Raw genomic sequence first — 19,219 nt, forward strand, 5'->3', positions numbered from 1 at the left:
GCTATACATTCACGTTATATTACGTCAACACCGGGATTTCAACATAAATGGGTCGTTATTATGCATGGATGAATGCGTGTCATTAGTATTTTGCACTGCTCATTGCTCAGCAGATCTGCAGTTTCCTGCACAAAATGTCAGAAAATCCAAAGCGTGCTTCAAATTTTTCGATTTATCTAAATTATAATCCTCATGGCATTTTTTTTGCAAGAAAGATGAGCCAAACCATAAATGCAAATAAATGGTACTCTTCAGCTGTGGATGATACACTTTTCAATAATTGAGGTTAAAAATAATTTAACAATTTTATTCTAGGCTAAAAAGACCTTTAAGTGCACAATAAACAAAAAAAAATTTAAAAAAAAAAAACACATATTTGAACACATGCACTCTGTTGCAACTGGGCCAAAACACAAGATCACTAAGGACATGTATTATCAGTTTTACAGAAGAGCTAGCATGTTGACCTGTTGCTAAAATGGTTTTGGGCAAAGTGCACATTGTTAACAATACAAATATGAAGCTGTAAATGAATATCCAAGACAACACATTTTAGTCACAGAACTTTTATTTTTTTCAAAAGGGAGAAAAATCCACATTTTGGGGTAAGGAGTTGTGAAGAGGGAGGCCAGGTAAGGGGGGGAGAGAGGGCAAGTGGGACGAGGTGATAAGCAGGAGCCATTAGATACAGCTGCTGGAAGGTTATATTGAACGGTCACAAGCCAATAAGCTTTTTCTACAGCGCTGGCAAGAGATTTGACAAACATCTGCTTTAGTGAGGAAGTCCAGAAAAGCATATTTAAAAGAAAAAAAAAATATATATATAGCAGGCGTCATACAGAGTTTCTCTCAGATTTTTCTAAGTTTTGGCCAGCAGCAATAGTCTTGAAGTAAGAAACCAACTTTGGGATTAAAAAGTGGATAAATCATGGCACCCAAACAGCTTGAGAAGGGAAGAGGGGGTGGTGTTAGGGAAATAAAATGTAAATCAACTGGAAGGAGGCAGTAGAAGAGCAGCTATCTTGTGAGATGAAGCTGGGATCACATGGATAGGAGCTCAGGACACATCTGAAACACAAAATCATCATTGTAAAAGAAGCCGTCGTTTTTAACTGAGGAAAAAAACAAAAAACAAAGATGAAGAGAACTTACAACTAGCAGGCCGAGCTCCGTATCTTCGCATTATCTGGTCTTGTGTGAATTTTACAAAAGATTCATATTGTTCTGAAAAGAGAAGAGGATGGTGGTGAGGGTGCCATTGTTCATTAAGCTGAGAACCTGAAAACCAATTCACAATCACATTTTCAGAACTTTTTATAAAGACTGTCCACAATGAAGCAGCAGTGAGACTGCTGAACCAAACCAATCAGACTACTTCTGCTACAATCAGCTGATTTCAGGAGGAACAGAGCAGTCTGTAACTTTTGAGTAGTGCAGATATGAAGATTACTTTCAGCTTTATTGAATGGAAGGACAAGAACATGACAGTAAAGCACAAACTGACCAAGGCTACAAACAGCCGCTAACACGACATCAGCATTTTCCCAGAACCTGCGTAGCTAACACAAAGCTAGCAGCCAAGAACCATGAGTAATTAAAAGAGTGAGTGCTGACCCCAGACAAGCAGCCAGGGGGCAACAAAATCAGAGGTGAGCAGTCAGAGTTAAAGCGTTGTAGCCTCCATTTCTACTCATGCCCACTTCAACAGCGGAGTCACTGCGGCTGCATTATTCTGTGTTCTCATCAGGGCAGGGATGTGTGTGAGTGTGTGGGACTGCAGCCTCAGGTTTATATTGTTAACTAGTAATTATGTGACATTGCACTCCAGACCATGTTACAGAGTGATGCAAAAATAATGTCGAGCAGCTTAACAAATTACTGTCTACATGGAGTAAAGTAGTAATGTAAGGCTTTACTTGCTGAGCAACAAACACTGATTTTAATAAAGCCTAATGTGATATGTGGTAGTTGGTCTCATTTCCTGCATACTACGACCCCACGCTGGAATGTGGCAGTTTAGAAACCCTCCATCATCATCATCATCATCATCATCTTACAGCAGGCACACACTGAGCAAATACAGATTTGCTTTTGTTGCTAAACAACATTTTATCCTCTTTAATGTCTTTGTTCCCTCCAGCTGTTACAAAATATTCACCCATGTCTGTTTACAGCCTCAGCATTTAATAACACATTTAAAGTCTGAGAAAGTCACACACTGCAAACACTCTGAATCATAAAATAAGAGACTCATGGGAAATGTTGGTGACACTTCGACTGTACATCACTGCTAGAATATAATAGGTGCTCTTCATATTTAAGTCCTGTGGTTTAAAGTTTACAATAATTGAAAAAAGAAAAAAAAAAAAGGGGGGGGGGGGGGGGTGTTACCTGCAAGTTTTGTATTAAGGATCTGTTCGTACTCCTCCCGGATCTTCTCCTCATGGTCTTTAAGCAGGCGCTCACACAGGTAGCTCACCTGCCTCAGTGTAAACGAAGGTTGGTCCTTCCTTGAGGCACCTGGGGGGGGGGCAAATCATATCAGCATTAAAAAGGCTGAATCATATCTTTGGTGCAGTACCAAGTCACTGAGACAGAAACATCCTCTCTCCCCTAATAGCTGCTTGGCCGGCTGCAGATTTACAGCTTGGTGTCCTCTCTCTCCCCTCAGACCAGCAGGGTCATGCAGCACTAACGCTGCCTCTTTCTGAGCCTCCCCAGCGTCTCTGCCAGGCTGAAACTGGAGCCAGCTTTAGCTCAGTGATTCATTACTGAGTGGTCTTTGAGGTCTGCTGTGAGCCAGAAAGACTAAAATGTTTGTAAATCACAGTGGAGGATGGCAGAGCGAGGATGAAGGTTAAAACAGTGGCCTCGCAGACAGAAAGAGGCCATGTTAGTAACAGTGCAGTCATTGTGATATACGAGGTCGTCCTGCACAGAAACACAACACAGAAAACCAAAGGCCTGGGGCTTGGATTACACACAGTCACTAGGGAAAATTGTGCTTTATGCATCAAACTATTAATTTAAGTAGTATAACATTTACATGGGCTGTCGTTTTGAAAGTGGGGGGTGTGTGAATCTTCAACAAATTCTATTAAAACTTGTGCTCTAAGCTGAATCTAACCCTGGAAATATACCAGGCACCGCTGCGTCACGTTCAGGCTGATGCGACTCAGAGCTCAGCAATGCTTGTAATTTCCATCAGACACGATGCCTCAAGTTCACATAAAATAGCACTGAGGCTATTATAAGCCACATCAAGCTGCACAGAATAGACGAGGAGGGCAGTAAGTCAGATGGTTTCAAGAATCTGACCAACGAGCTTTCACGTGATGTGACAAATATGTACCAGGTGTGTTCCCAGGGTCAGACTTTTACTTGAACATCTGGATTCATTAACTGGTTCATAAAGATTAATTCAGCGTTATTTTCCATTTAGAGCTCCATCTGAAACACATCCATTACATTCAACAGTACGCAGAGAATCTTACTATAATACAGCAAATCTGTTTGCCCATGAACTTATCCTTCACAGGTATATCTGAGGACACAAGATTTGCTGTTTTTATTTAAAAAAAAAAATTGGGTATGACACGTTGTCTGGCAACCACATAAAGGACTAAAAACTCCAGACCAAAAATACTGTAGCATGGGCATGTATTAGATAAATATATAAATAAAGCCCTCTTTAAGGTCTTCCAGCAAATAAGAGTGACTTCAAAAGATTGATCAACAGCAACAGGTTGTATCTGGCACAGAAGTTGTGTTATGCCAATGGGCAATGATGTCAGAGATTGACAATGGTCAAAATAAGCTGCGGTAGCTCACCAGTCCAGGTGATTTTTATCCAGTTCCCCCAACCATACATTAAATTAGTATCACAGAGATTCATAATAAATTAAATCTGCCTCGCTATAGTTTCATGTTGCACATCCACATGTAGCCAACACTTGCAACACAGATGTATCTTAGCAATGCATGGGCACACGCATACAAGTTCATGCCTGTATTTCAGTATGCTTTGCAGTTCAATTGTGAGTGTGGAGTGGCAACACAGATCAATATTTGCCATCAAATGGAAGAAAACAGAAGGAGGATATTTGACTGCTGGATGGAATTTTAAAAATCAGAGTGTAATGCAACTGCATTTGCAGAGATGCTTGTTTATCTGTTGAAAAAAAAATTATATGGCAAGCTAGTCCATTTTGCCAAAATTTCATTGCAGCAACTCAGTAATTTGTATGACTCCCCACGTGCTTGTATGCATGCCAAACAACGTTGGGGCATACTCCTAATGACACGACAGAAGGTGTCCTGGGAGATCTCCTCTCAGATCTGGACCAGAGCATCACTAAACTCCTGGACAGTCTGAGGTGCAACCCAGTGGTGTCAGCTGAACCAAAATGTAATGTCCCAGAGGTGTTCTATTGGGTTTAGGTCAGGCAAGTGTGGGGGGGGTCAGTCAGAGTTATCAATTCCTTGATCCTCCACGAACTGCCTGCATGCTGTCACATAAGGCCAGGTATTGTTGTGCACCAGGAGGAACCCAAGACCCAGGGTCTAACAGTGGGTCCAAGGATTTCATCACGATACTTAATGGCTGTCAGGGTGCCATTGCCTAGCCTGTAAAGGCTGGCTGTAGGAGTCTGCCTGTCCCTCTATGGACATGCCTCCCCCAGACCATCACTGACCCAACACCAAACTGGTCATGCTGAATTAAATTACAGGCAGCATAATGTTCTTCACAGCTTCTCCAGACCTTATTAAGTCTGCCACATGTGCTCAGGGTGACGCTGCTCTCATCTGTGTAAAGTACAGGGTGACAGTCTTTGGCAAATGCCAATTGGGCTCCATGCTACTAGAAAGTGGGCACAGGGCCCGCTAGAGGACGTCAGGCTTTCAGGCCACCCTCATGAAGTCTGTTTCTGATTGTTTGGTAAGAGAGATTCACACTGGCGGCCTGCTGGAGGTCATTTTGTAGGGTTCTGGTAGTGCTCATCCCATTCCTCCAGGCACAAAAAGAGCAGATACTGGCCTTCTATGGCCCTGTCCAGCTCTCCTAGAGTAACTGCCTGTCTCCTGGAATCTCCTCCGTGCTCTTGAGACTGTGCAGGGACACACAGTAAGTCTTCTGGCAACGGCATGTATTGATGTGCCATCCTGAAGGAATTGGACTACCTGTGCAACCTCTGTAGGGTCCAGGTACGCCCTCATGCTATCAGTAGGGACATTGACCCTAGCCAAATGAAAAACAGCCAGAAAAGATGAGGAGGTGGGGAAAAAAAAAAAAAAATTGTCATTGGGCCTCCACCTGTAAAACCAGATGAAACAGATCAACAACCCCCCTCTGCTACGTAACTGCCCAGATCAATATCACAGAAGTTTAATTGGCTTGATGCTATACTCCGATTTAAAAAAGTGTTCCTTTATTTATTTTGAGCAGTGTATTATGGCACTATGCCCCTAACAGAAATTAAGGCCTTACTAAATCAACACCTGACCTTACAGAATATGTTTATTAATGTGGATTATGTGGTGAAAAACATTTGCAGTTGCAAAGACAGTTCCAATTACGTTTGAAAAAGACCAAAATACACGGCACAGAAAACGGTTTATGGGTGTGCAGTACTGTAAACTGTCCTACCTGGTGGGGAGCTAGGAGCATTGAGAGAGGAACTGGGGCTGGGGGCGTCACTGGAGCTACAGGCCTCAGTCTGGTTGAAGGCCCCTTCCAGCTGCCGCCGCCTCTGGATCCTGCTGTACTCCTGACGGAGGTTCTGGAAGATCTGCTCTGAAGGGGAGGGCAAACAGGAACAGGGTCAGAAAAGTAAAAAGTGAGATAAAGGACACTCACACATGCTCCAACCACCGGGACATTTAGTAACAGAAAGTGGTCCTAGTGGTTCCCCAGAGTAAATTCACTCCGTATTGAGCCTGCCACAACTGTAACCAACATGTTCACACAGCTGAATAAGGACTGGCAGCATGACATCAAGCTACAACTGGTGTATAGGCTCAGGTTTTTGTGGAAATGGAATGCAAAGTGATTTTTGTTTTAAGAGCTGCACGATTCATGCATTTTTAGCCAACAAACACGATAGGCACAGTTACTAACTACATATATGTATAATGTTATAAATCTTGCCAAGTTACTGCTTTAGACAGTCAGTACCAGCACAGTAATGTAAGAAAAATAATCAGCTAAAATTAATTTGCTGCTTTTTTTTGGTCTTGCTTGATACTACATTTAATATTTGTGAGTTTCAGGTTGTTGGGTGAACCTTTATTCATGTCAACGTGAACTTGAGATACTGTATTTGTGTTGAAGGTTTAGAAGCTAAATTACTGACAAAATTATGCCTTGCATTCCACTAATATATAAGATAAACTGGTACAGGCTTAAAAGGTTGTACTGATGCAGATGTGTAATAGGCTGGATCGGGTGTGTAAATTTTGTTTGCTCTCAGACTGCTGGCTTACTTGTGGTTCCTAGGATACTTAAGAGTAGAATGGGAAGCAGAACCTTCAGCTTTCAGGCCCCTCTTCTGTGGATCCAGCTCCCAGCTTGGATTTGGGAGACAGAGACCCTCTCTATTTTTAAGATTAGGCTTAAAACTTTCCCTTTTGATAAAGCTTATAGTCAGGGCTGGATCAAGTGACCCTGAACCATCCCCTAGTTATGCTGCAATAGGCCTAGGCTGCTGGGGTGTTCCCATGATTATCCCATGATGAGGGTTTCTTTACACTCACCTCTTTTCACTCTGTTTATACCCCACTCTGTCTCTCTCCCCTCAGCACCAACTGGTCGTGGCAGACCTCCCTAAGCCTGGATCAGGTTTCTTCCTGTTAAAAGGGGGTTTTTCCTTCCCACATTCACCAAGTGCTTGCTCATAGGGGGTCATTTGGACTGTTGGGTTTTTCTCTGTATTATTGTAGGTCTTTACCATACAAGATAAAGCGCCTTGAGGCAACAGTTTGTTGTGATTTGGCGCTATATAAATAAAATTGTACTGAATACCTAGGAACATATGGACTCATTCCTTTCCTCCTTAGAATGAAGCCTGTTAGTCTGCTGTCTGTTAAATCAGCTAATACTGTGGCCTGAGCCTGCTCACATATTCATAAGGTTAACGCTAAACAATCATGAGAAAAACGTGGCAGGGGAGACCCACATGGGATCCTCAAACCGAGTTGATAAAATACAGAGCAAGGAACTTTATCTTACTCGACTTATCCAGGGAGTGAAGTCTACACACTCTGCACCTCTATCTGAGGAAAAGTGCCTTGTTTATCTGGGCTAGGGATACCATGAGAAGCCATTCTTCCATTTCAACCGGCTCATCAATAAGCTTGTTTCAACCTGTTAAGCAAAGCAGGGGATTTACTGCATTATACACAGTTGTGCACTGAACTGGTGCCCTCACAGAGATGACGCCTCCTCCTGCTGGATGCAGCCTCGCCCCTGAAGCCTCAGAGTATAAACACCACAAGATGAATTTGGCAGGCTTTTTTTTATGTTTGTTTAGCTACTACTAAACAAAGGAGCAAAGAGAACAAACCATCTACAAGTGACATAGGCTCCACAACTACACCTAACATTTAATTAGCCATAAGGGGAAAAGGGAAAAAGGATGTGGGAAAAAGTTTAGGCAAATCTCTATGTTGCTGCTGCAATTTCATATTTTAATGCCAGTAGAGATGTTTTATAATGAGCTGCAAAGTGTCAGCTCAATAAAACTAAAGAATTATGGGTATAATATCAAGATCACAATTATTTGCTTATTTACTAAACTACTCAATTGTGACTGACAATTTAAAGAAAAAGAATTGTTTCAAATTACCGTATGTTGGTTTGCTTATTATTACTGTTATTATTCAACAATCGACAGACCTAAATAATTAAGTGTGAGCTGAACCAATTACGTGAATTTAGACTTTTATGGAGGCCCAAAAGTCATCGATGTGATAAAAAAAAAGGCTATTATTTAGAAACAGAATGTGGCACATCAGTCATTTTATCTTCCATCCATCCATCCATCCATCTTCTTCCGCTTATCTGGGGCTGGGTTGCGGGGGCAGCAGCCTAAGCAGAGAAGCCCAGACCACCCTCTCCCCAGCCACCTCCACCAGCTCATCCGGAGAGACCCCAAGGTGTTCCCAGGCCAGCCGAGAGACAATCTCTCCAGCGTGTCCTGGGTCTGTCCTGGGGCCTCCTCCCGGTAGGACATGCCCGGGACACCTCACCCAACAGGTGTCCAGGAGGCATCCTATGCTACTTTTCCACCGCCGAGGTGCCGGTGCTCATGCCAGTGCTGGTGTCAATTTCAATGAACCGGTGAAACGCTTAAGAACGAGCCTGCGTTTCCACCGCGTTTCTGTGAACTGCTCCTTTACATATGAGTGTGGGCGGGTCCTCACCTGGACACGGAATCCGAAGAGCGCAAACGTGGGAGAACACGCTCCCCTTTCTTGTGCTGCGAACACATTTTACAGTCCAAACAAAACTACTGCAGCATCTGTGTGCAGCACAGATGTAAACACAGACAGCGATTACGAGCAAGACGATAAGTACGCACTTTGCGTCCTTTTATCTGTGATATGAACTGATACAAAGCAGCAAGTTCAGCCTTAGGGCCAACCTAATTCACAGCCGTGAAAAATCGCATCGCTTTTCTCATATAATACACACACCATGCAGTGAAATAACTATAGAAAACCTTATGTTGAGATGGCAGAGTCATGGCCTTCTGCCACTTTGGTCAAGCTTTCTTGGTTCGAGACCAGCTAGCTTGCGGGGCCTGAGTTGAACCCGTTTTTCAGCCGAGCACTGAGTGCGTTTGCGGTGGAAAACCTGCTGAATGGTTCAAATACTGGCACTGGCACCCCGTTGGTGGAAAAGAGGCCCTAATCAGATGCCCGAACCACCTCAACTGGCTCCTTTCGATGTGGAGGAGCAGCCGCTCTACTCTGAGCCCCTTCCAAATGGCCGCACTCCTCACCCTATCTCTAAGGGAGAAGCCAGCCACCCTTCGGAGGAAGCTCATTTCTGCAGCTTGTATTTGCGTTCTTATTCTTTTGGTCACTACCCAAAGCTCATGACCACAGGTGAGGGTAGGGATGCTCACCTCATTTTATCTTGACCATCTTATTTGTTGGAAACCAAAAGCATAACTGAAATGCATATTTGATTAATTGCACAGCCTTTATTATAGGATCTACCAAGTTTTTCCCCACTATTTTTAAATAGTATGTATGCAGGTGACCCAAGCTGTATTTTGTTTTCTATAGGGTGGGGTTGCAGATCAACACCTCCACGAACCAGTTTCTTGGGGGAAAGCCCTCCACTAGTAAAGGGAATTTAAACAAGGCTTGTGTAAATATTGGTGTGAGAAGAGAAAACCAGATTCTGAAAGTCAAATGTGTTTGTTGCTCATGTGAATGAAGGACAGTTGCAGACTTCAGTCTTGTCACACCATCAAAGTATACCAGAGAGAGAAGGGTCTTTTGTATGTACATGTACTGTATGCACACTGCTCTTGTCATCTGAATGACATGAAAACCCTCCCCTGCTGCTTGTCACTTCCAGCTCTGCCAACTACTACTAACTCAACAGCAGGCATTGCTGGGCAATAATGACCCTGCAAGCAATCAATCAGAGACTTCCAGGAAGAAACACGACAGAGAAAGCTGCAGCTAAAAGGCTTAAGCAAAGCCCAAAATGGTGAATACGACAGGAGATCAGCCAGGTGATTGGACATGGAGAGAAAACAAAGCTGACTCATTTAATTTCACTCTTTACCGGTAAAGGATTGCGGGAGAAATGGGTTTCAAATATCCCAAATGCTGGGAAATAGGTTGTGATGTAATGAGCCTTAATTATACTTTCCGCAGCCACAAGTTCACTAGGGTCTACTCAGGTTAGTGTGACATAACTTTCATCAGACAGTGAGAGCAAGGGGCCATGCAGATGCCTGCTTGGTTTTTGCAACTGTGTGGACTTGTCCACTGAGAATTTACACTGCAGTGCACCAACTACGCATGTGCTCCAAGTGATAGACTTCAAAGAAGCATAACAGGAATGACTACTCAGCTGTCAGGTCTCCAGCTGTCCGTAACAGAATATCATCAAGGCTTTACTGGTAGGGATGTTTCTGGTGACTGATTCATGAGTCATTTAATAAAGAAAAAACATCAAAACTACTAGTCTAAAAGACAGAAAACACTCAAACCATTCAGAACTGAGCACACTTCAATGAGTGAAGTTATACACGGGCCAAACTAATATTGTGTGTGTATTTTAAAAGATATATGAAACCATTAAATACATTCCTTGTTAATGTCGCTGAAATGTCTGGCACTTTGCACCATATATAATGTAAACACAAAGTCAGATTAGTTTGCAGAGTTTGGCTAGCCAGAATCTAGTTAAATGCAGTACAGATTATTATCTAGTTTGCTCACTATGCTAACAGTTAGCTAGCACTCTGTCAGTGTAAACAAATGCATTTCCTCATTTTTATAGCTCTGATAAAAACACATGTATGGAGTCAGTCTCTCCTTGTGTTTCAAAAAAAACATATTTCAGTAGGCTTGACTTTTTAAATAATGCAAAAGGGTCTGGCCACAGTTTTAAAAGGGGTCTGCCAGGAGCAGTAGCAGCTATACACATGTCAAAACAGAAAAATTATACCACAATGGGAAAGGTTTCAGAACATGACTACTGCAAGAGTTGTTCCTCATTGGGGCTCGAATAGGATCCATAATTTGTATAAAATAAACAGCATGTTAAAATGAAAATACGTTATCCAAGATGAGGCAGTTTTTTGATACTCGATACCCTGTGAAACAATATACAATACATTAAAACATGTCAAAGAAGGAAAAAAAATACTCCAAACAAGGCAGAAATCATGTATTTATTCTACACTTTGTGTCATTGTGTGTTTCTTCTTCTATTCTGCACTCACTATGAGCTGTCCTGATATAGTGACTCTGGTAAGTGAAAAAGAGGGAAAATCCACCAGCATGGTTTGGTACCAGTTAGGGCTGGGCAATATGGACCAAAAATGATATCTCAATATTTTTTAGCTGAATGGCGATATACGATATCCCGATATTGTATCTCGAAAGATACAAACAAAAAGGCACTTCTGAGTCAAAGCTACATGTCCCAAATGTCACACGGGCACTTTTATTAACATTCAGATGTAGATGTACATGAGAAATTGCTCAAAAATAAACTACTGGCATATTTAAATAATAATGCTCCTCAAATAAATTAATGCTTTTTTTCCCCCCATAACAAAAGACTCACAGCTGTGCTATTAAAATGTAAACAGTACAGGTACAGAGCAAAAATAGCAAAAGGCTGACTTATTCTTTAAAAAGACAGTTTCCAGTGAAGTAAACTTCACCAAAGTGCTTCCTCCTGTATGTAGTCCTGTACATCTAGTACTCTGTGCAAATAAAAAAACATGTAAACAGACTGAAAAAAATTCCATCCTTCAGTCAGCAGGACTCTAGCTAGCAGTACCTGGCTGAGGTGCTATCGTGCTGGCTGAGGACTTCAGCTGTTATCGTAACAGTCAGCTAGCGACGCGGCCATTAGCACTAGCATCTTATGCATAGTGGAAAAGATGAGTGCTCGGACCTTTTCTTGGGACTCGTTTGTGGCATTCTCTACAGAATACATTACTCTGCTGCTCATTTGACACTTTGAATGTGAACGATCTCCAAATAATTGAGCATTGTTTTTCTTTTTACTAACCAGCTCCTCTTCAGTAGCTTCGTGTCTGTTTACTTCTCCATGCTGTCGCTTCCTGCATGATTTACGGGTGAAGCGGTGAGGGAGAGAGGCGGGGCAGTGTGAAATTGTGCAGAGACAAATTGGGAGAAGAGAAAGGTGAACTGGTGGATCTACAAGTATGATTGCAATGCGACAGACTATATTGATATTAGGGCTGCAACTATCGATTATTTTAGTAATCGAGTATTCTATCGATTATTCCATTGATTACTTGACTAATCGGACAAGAAGTTCATCTTCATATTTTACCACCCGTACTGCAGTTTTTCGCTGTGTGAAATAAACAGCAGTGGATGGAGCAGCTACAAAGTTCTCTTTTCCTCACTTGCTGATCAGGTGGTTGATGGAAGGACCTCCAGCTGTGTCCCAGTAAAGGTTTAATGGTGGTTACGGGAGGGAAAAAAAACAAAACAAAAAAAACCTTTTGGACACTAGAAAAACTTTCGCTCCACCTGAGCTCACTGCCTCTATAACGGCTCCACCTCTTTGGACTTGCACAGCCAGACCACGTAAAACAGCTGCCTGCTGTTATCAGTGTTTTTGTTGAAAAACTGGGGGCTGCGTGAGCGTAATGTTGTAATGCTTTGTATTCACAAGCATTCTCCTAAATACGTTCCTACTGCAGGTCTATTTTTAGTCACTAATCAGGAATTAAAATATAAAAAATATTTTGACGGGGAAGGGGTCCTTCCGGTACCGAACAATCACTAGTGCTAATAGTACTGCTCGCCAGCAAACTGTGGTTATAGTGATCCGTTCTGGAAGCTGAAGTGGAGAAAAAAAAAACAACAGCTGAAAGTCTGAGAACAGCGAGCACAACGCACAAACACAGCGGAGAGCGGTGGGGGCGTGGAAAAACATGTCAGCGATGATCCACTTAGTGTTAAAGGGAATCCATCGCACCGACGGTGACCTTTTTAGAATCTGATGGGGGTTTTTTTTCTAACGCCTCATCCACACTGCAGTCCAGTAGGTGGCAGTAATGCAGCTCTAAGCTGGTTTGCCCACCGACATTAAACCCACAAGAAGAAGAAGACGACGGAGCACTTTAGTGCGGATGAAATGGAGACACCTGAGCGCTGCAGAGTTTAAACAAAGCATCAAATTTGCTTCTAAGATTTTTTTTTAATAATTGAATTGTTCGAGTTACTCGAGGAATCGTTGCAGCCCTAATCTATATAAATGATATTGTCTTATGTCGCGTATGAAAATATATCAATATTTCTTACTCGATATATCGCCCAGCCCTAGTACCAGTGTATCAATAACTGTATTGAATAAGAAACTAAGATTTATAACCATATTGGTATTTTTTTACCTACAAATACAAGCATTTATTTATGTCTACAATGCATTTAAGCCAATACAGATAGCTGGTAGAGAAGATGTCAAATACATTATATAACTCAGATAAACAGTCTACATTTAACAAATACAGGGTGTACTCCTGCATTTAAAAAAAAAAAAAAAAAAAAAAAGTGCCTTAACTACATTTGGACTTTGTGTTTTTGTGCATAGTCGTACCCTCAGGCCCATTTTGAGCCAGAAAAAAAAAACTGACACCTTTACTTGATACACTCTTGATAAGCAGTCAGCAATTTTATTTTGTAAAACTTTTTTAAATCATTATCACTTAAACTATAACCTGGGAACCTTTCTAACCAAGGTATGAGCTGACAGGAGTCACACAGAAAACACATTTGTCATCTTGGGGGATTTTACCAAAGTACAAGCTCAGACTGGCAGAGGAAAACGAAACAGGTGATCCTATCCACGTTATGAAATTAATTACTTAAAGATATTTTGGCAGCATCTGAGCCCGTTTCTTGCCTTCCTGTTTCCACACAAGAAAACCTGACTAGCTGAAAAACATGTGTAGATAGAGCTAGTGGGAGGGATGACAGTTGACCTTTCGTTAAATACAAAGCTGCTTTCGTTTAGCAAAGCACATCAGAAAGGCAAGCTTTCAGAGCTGCTCCCATGGGAGGCCTCTTTCAGGGAAGGTGAGCTTAGTATCAGGTATCTGGACTTTGTCTCTAAAGCAGACAAATCTTCATTACTTTAACTTTGCAGCTCCTGAACTCTAATTCATGTATAACACAGCCACGCTATAAACATATATAAAAAATACGCTAATCAGACTGTATCAACAGCAAGATGGGAAGAAACGTCATAACTGTTCTGCATGTTCTCAAAAGCAAAACACTGCTCAATCATTGATTCTTTGACTATTCTTCATTAATTTTTACATAAAAAAAAAAAAATAAATTCTCTCTGCTTCTAACAGCAAGCCGACTGTGATGAACACCTGAATGTGTGCTGGTGCTCTCACCAAAGATGCCCTGTCTCTCACAATATACATCATGCAGCGTCCCCAGTGTCATCGTGCAATTATGTGCCATGAAGCATATGTTTTTCTTGCAGTCCAGACAAGAGGAACCACAGAGACCCCTTTGTCTGAGGTTACATCCTGAAGAAACCTTGGTCTAGATGAACATTTTACCATAGTTTTAGAAATATTAGTATAAACTAAAGGATTTCTCACTTACTATTGATGTACACAGGGCATGTGCATGACACTAAATGAGAACCAGGGGAGAACTGAGCACGAACGGCAATTTAAAAAAAAAAAAAAAAAAAAAAAAAACAGGTGTCTTTGTCTGAACTTGGGAGGGAGGGGGGTCCTCCCCCTATAGTGTACTGCAATGCCATGCATTTATCTTCCATAGCATGCACACAACAATAAGACAAGTCCAGGTACGTCTGAGAGCAAGAGCAGCATGTCAGCCTCCACTGAGAATCAATACCTTAAAAAACGGTGCTACTTAAACAACCTCCAACAAAGCACAGTACCTATGGCTACAGGCTATGTAGACATGCGAGGGGGCTATACTAGCAACCGTTGATGAGGGACCCAAAAGTAAACAAATGACTCAGCTAAGCTGGAGTGTGCACGAGTTGCACTCCATTTAACAGGAAGAGCAAACAAGGGATGCAAATTACTGATGTGGTAAAGGAGGGCTTTAAGATTCTGATTAAAAACAATTCAACCCAAGACACAACATCCTAATTTTCAGTTTCAAGTTCTTTAGCTGTTAATACAGTGCAGGTTCCTGAACAGTTAGGGTTAAGCGGCATTAGTTATTGTTAAAATAAAGTGTTAAGCAGTTATTTTATACTTTAACTTAATATTTCCAGGGAAGGGTGCCATTTCAACTCACTGGCAGGCAACCATGCGCTTCATGGCTAAAATGCAGTGGCCTGGGTTCAAATCCGACCTGCGACTTTCTGCTGAGTCTTCACCTGCTCTCTCTGCCCCTCTTTCCTGTCTACTCTTTGATTACTGAACCGCTACAAGTGGTAATCACATAAAATGTTCAGTATCTTTCTCTATATCACTAAAGATATCATCACAAATTTCCTTTCAATAATGCAATATAATTTTGAGGCTGTATGACCCACTTGGGTGGTTTTCAGGGTTTTTTGTTTGTTTTAAACGCACGTTTTCAAATAGGATCTTTGTATGTTATGATTTCGGTCTTCTCTGCCATAGAAAGCTAAGCGAAAGAATCACAAACCCATTGTTCCACGTATTTTTTAAAGTATACAACAATAACAGATGACAGTCTGCAATGCTCTGTGCAGAATCAACCATGACATTCCCTTAAGGTGGTAGAGGCGGTGAAAATCATAATTTGGGGGTAGGAATGTTTCTGGCGAATAATTTCTTAGTCGACTAAACAAGGGAAAAAAAAAGTTAGACTAATCAACTAGTCTAAAACTAAGAAACAATCAGATATCAAGTTACATTTTAGGACTGTTTAATGGTCAATGTCAAAAACTGTAAACAAAGGCATTTGAAACCATTAACCACGTTCTTCAATAATAGATCGCACTTAAAATGTTGCTTAACTGTGTGGCATCGTGCATTATGAACACTGCACGTTATACTCCAAACAGACAATGAAGAAAATCAGTTGATGCTAAACATATGAAAATGCGTTACTGCAAACGATGTTTACACATCATTGAAATATGAGAAAATAACATCCGAAAAACAAATAAATTGCAACTTACAAGTGTGACGCATTATGTTGTGCATTATGAACGATGCCCGTTGTGCGACAATTCATGACATGCGTCTCAATAAAAGTTAAAATCTAAAATGATAAAACAATGCTAGCATCCATCCATTTTCTTCCGCTTATCTGGATCTGGGTCATGGGGGGCCGCAGCCAGAGCAGTGAAGCCCAGACCTCCCTCTCCAGCTTTATGCCTGATTCAGACTTCAGCACTGGGTCTTTGTTTTAACTACAACGTAAGTGGCCGATGTTGTTGCTGGCATATATGCCTTTCCAGGTGCTTTGCATGTATTAATTACCTTTCGGTCCTGTCCTGGTGTTTTACATGCAGTTCCAGCCAACAGAAACACAAAATGCTGGGACTTTTTTCCCTCCTGGGTCCTACTTGTTGCTGTGGTCAGTTTTTTGTTTTGTTTTGTTTGTTTTTGTTTTGTTTTTTTTTAAAGAAGGTGCAAACACATTTGTCCCTCTAGTTTTATTTTTTTTTGCTTCTTTCATACAAACTTGGGAGAAGTAGGGGGAAATCCCGGAAGGTGTGCCTCAGGTTATGTTATAAAACTTCAAAAATAGCAATATTAAACCTAATAAAAATATCAGGCCAAGATTAACAGAGTTAAGGCATTTTTCTATAACAATGTCAGGGCTTCAGCTCACCCAAAGAAAGACAACATAATGTGAGTGAAACTATATTAGGCGTTGTCTTAATATTTGTAACTGATAAGACCCAATCAGGAAGCAAATATGGGCACCTGTTCACTTGTTTCCAGAAGTTTCTAATCATTCAGACTAAGACATAATCATAAACTAAAACTGAAAGGTGCGTTTCAAAGGGAGTTTTAGAGGTCATAAAATACTAAATAAAAGTGGAACCCAGCAGGCACACTGTAACCTGGAGTCATGTTGGTTTAAAGTTTTGATGAATACAACACTCACTAAGAGTCCATATTTCACTTTCATTTTTCAGATGTTATCATGTTATTAACCCTATCCACATAATTGTTCCAAGGAAAAAAAACAAAACAAAACAAAAAAAACAAAACAAACATACAACGAAACAGCAATAATGTTATAATACTCCAGTCCAATTGTGCTCCAGCCGCTTGATAACACATGTATTAATATTTAAACCTTTTGCATTTCAGAGACAAACAGCTCCACAACAGCCTCTGGGTGAATCTGATGCTTTGCCAATAAAACTCAGGCAGGTGACTGTATGACTCATAAACCCCAGTCAAACCCCACTTAAAACAAGTGGTTAAAAATATTTTTCATAGTCCTGGTAATTTTACTTTGGGGGTCAGCTCAAACCTCCTTAATAAGTGCCAATCTGTTCAATAAGAAGTAAAAACCCTGTATGACTACCACCCACCCACCCACCCACACACACACAGGGGTTGTGTTTTGGGGGGTTCAACATTTCCCAAAGAATAGGTAAAAGGAGCGTTTTCGCTGCCTCTTGATGTGTGTGCGAATACTGACAATCTAAGACTTAATTGTGTGGTTTTGTATAAGCCGGAGAGCTACTTTAATCTTGTATTTTTTTTTTTTTTTTTTTTTGCAGGAATTAACAGATTGATTAGCCCTCACTGCGGTCATCCTGCCAAATATCACTGACTGGCACATACATTAAGGCCACTTGATGCAGTGGAGACACTCAGGCAATTATCCTGTTTGTGCTATATGTGCACCCCACACACCCATCCAACACTCACAGTGGAGCTGCATTCTCAAATCAATGGGAGAGTGAAGTACAGGCATAAAGGAAATGAACAATGCCTTCCTCCATGCCTGAGGATGAAAAGAAACGGTTGTGGTGCATAATAGTATCCCCCACCTCAATGCAAGACAATTGTGGCACTGTGGCATTGAAGCTAAGGAACATTACCCAGGCAGCTCCTAATTAATAGACTGCAATGATGTGGCTGCTGCTGTGATGCCATTTATCTACTGGAAAGCCAACAGGCAGGGGTTAAGAAAAAGAACACTCTTTTGTTCAATCCTTTCAGTCCAGTTTCAGTTAAACGAATTAAAGTTTAATGAAACACATTAAATAATTTAACGTCATAGCACAGCTGAAGATTGTCTGAGCAAAGCTTATAAAAAGGGCGTCATGTTTATTCAACTTCCCCTATCGCCAGAAACTGTTTGAATTGGCCAAGCAAACAACTCTGGACCTAATACTATTCATGAACAAAACAAAATCAGCCAATGTACGCCAGTTCAGCCAAGTATCACACAAAAACACAAAGCTGAAAAGACGCTACAAGCCCCCACTCGCAGAGTCGCTTCTACTTTGGTGGCGTATACTGATTTATTATGATCGGTAAAGTGATCTGTCCCGGTAACTCAGCTACGACATTCCCCTTCCTGACGTTAGCTGAGGCAAGCTAACGTTTAGCCTCCAACCCCCATTCAAGTAGCAAGCTATCCGTTCCATTCCATTCCACTCCACCCAAACCCCCTCCCCCATGACACCCACCCTGAAATGCAGAAAAAGACGTCAAATTTGGTCTAAATCCATACCTGGGGTGAGCCTGTGTTCGCCGCCAGTGGCCGGAGGGGACATCGAATGCGCCGGGCTGTCGACCGGGGGACGGAGGCTGCATCTTTGAGGGGACGGAGTGCTAGGAGTCCCCGGTAGTGGATTGCACCTTCTCCGCTTGGGAGACTGGGGACTGAGGAGGGCCTCAAACTCCATCGACCGCTTTAACGTAGCTCCACAAGCCATGATAGCTAAACAAAACGGAAAATAATAAGCAGGAGAAAAAACGACCCGCAAAAACTAGACTTTAACGCTCGAACGTGTGTACGTTTAACGTTCCTCGTATTTCTTCTTCGCCTTTCTTCCGCTCCACAACAACGGATTTTCTTCTCTGAGTAGTAAAGCAACTGCCGACCCTGCCTGCTGAATTTTTAAAACGTCACAAAGGCAGAGCCTACCATTACCGGAAATGGGGGGGGGGTCGTGAAATATTTACAACAAATCGTTCTGTATTTTTTCGCTCATTTGAATTGTAATCCGTATCCAGGCTTGCTTTTGTAATGTGTTATCTAATTATAACCGGCTAAGCTGTAGTTTTGTTTTTTCTTTCGCCGTGTTTACGTTGCGATTTCCGGGTATCCAACCCTATTGTTGTTGATGATTGCTTTCCCTTGAACTCAAATTCAAGGTTCACGAGACGTCTCGTCGTGGTAATCAGGTAAATTAGGTAGATTAAAACTAACACCAGTGGGATGTTTTACACTTTTAATTACCTTTGGAAGAAATCAGATTTAATATTTACTTTAAGTCTGGCAAGTAATAGTTAAGGGTTTTTTTCTACAAAAA

General features: G+C 41.5%; 1 protein-coding gene across 1 annotated transcript; it reads right to left on the minus strand.

Annotated features, from left to right (window-relative positions):
• Window positions 1-550: 550 nt before the first annotated feature.
• LOC115794995 (akirin-1-like) lies at window positions 551-18,782 on the minus strand. The gene is made up of 5 exons (XM_030750732.1): window positions 18,415-18,782; window positions 5,648-5,794; window positions 2,392-2,520; window positions 1,153-1,224; window positions 551-1,068 (listed from the first exon to the last, which is right to left on the minus strand). The coding sequence occupies exons 1-5, from the start codon at window positions 18,617-18,619 to the stop codon at window positions 1,058-1,060; spliced, it is 564 nt and encodes a 187-aa protein (XP_030606592.1). The 5' UTR covers window positions 18,620-18,782; the 3' UTR covers window positions 551-1,057.
• Window positions 18,783-19,219: the final 437 nt, after the last annotated feature.

Source organism: Archocentrus centrarchus, chromosome 16 (genome assembly GCF_007364275.1).
Source record: "Archocentrus centrarchus isolate MPI-CPG fArcCen1 chromosome 16, fArcCen1, whole genome shotgun sequence".
Lineage (NCBI taxonomy): Eukaryota > Metazoa > Chordata > Actinopteri > Cichliformes > Cichlidae > Archocentrus > Archocentrus centrarchus.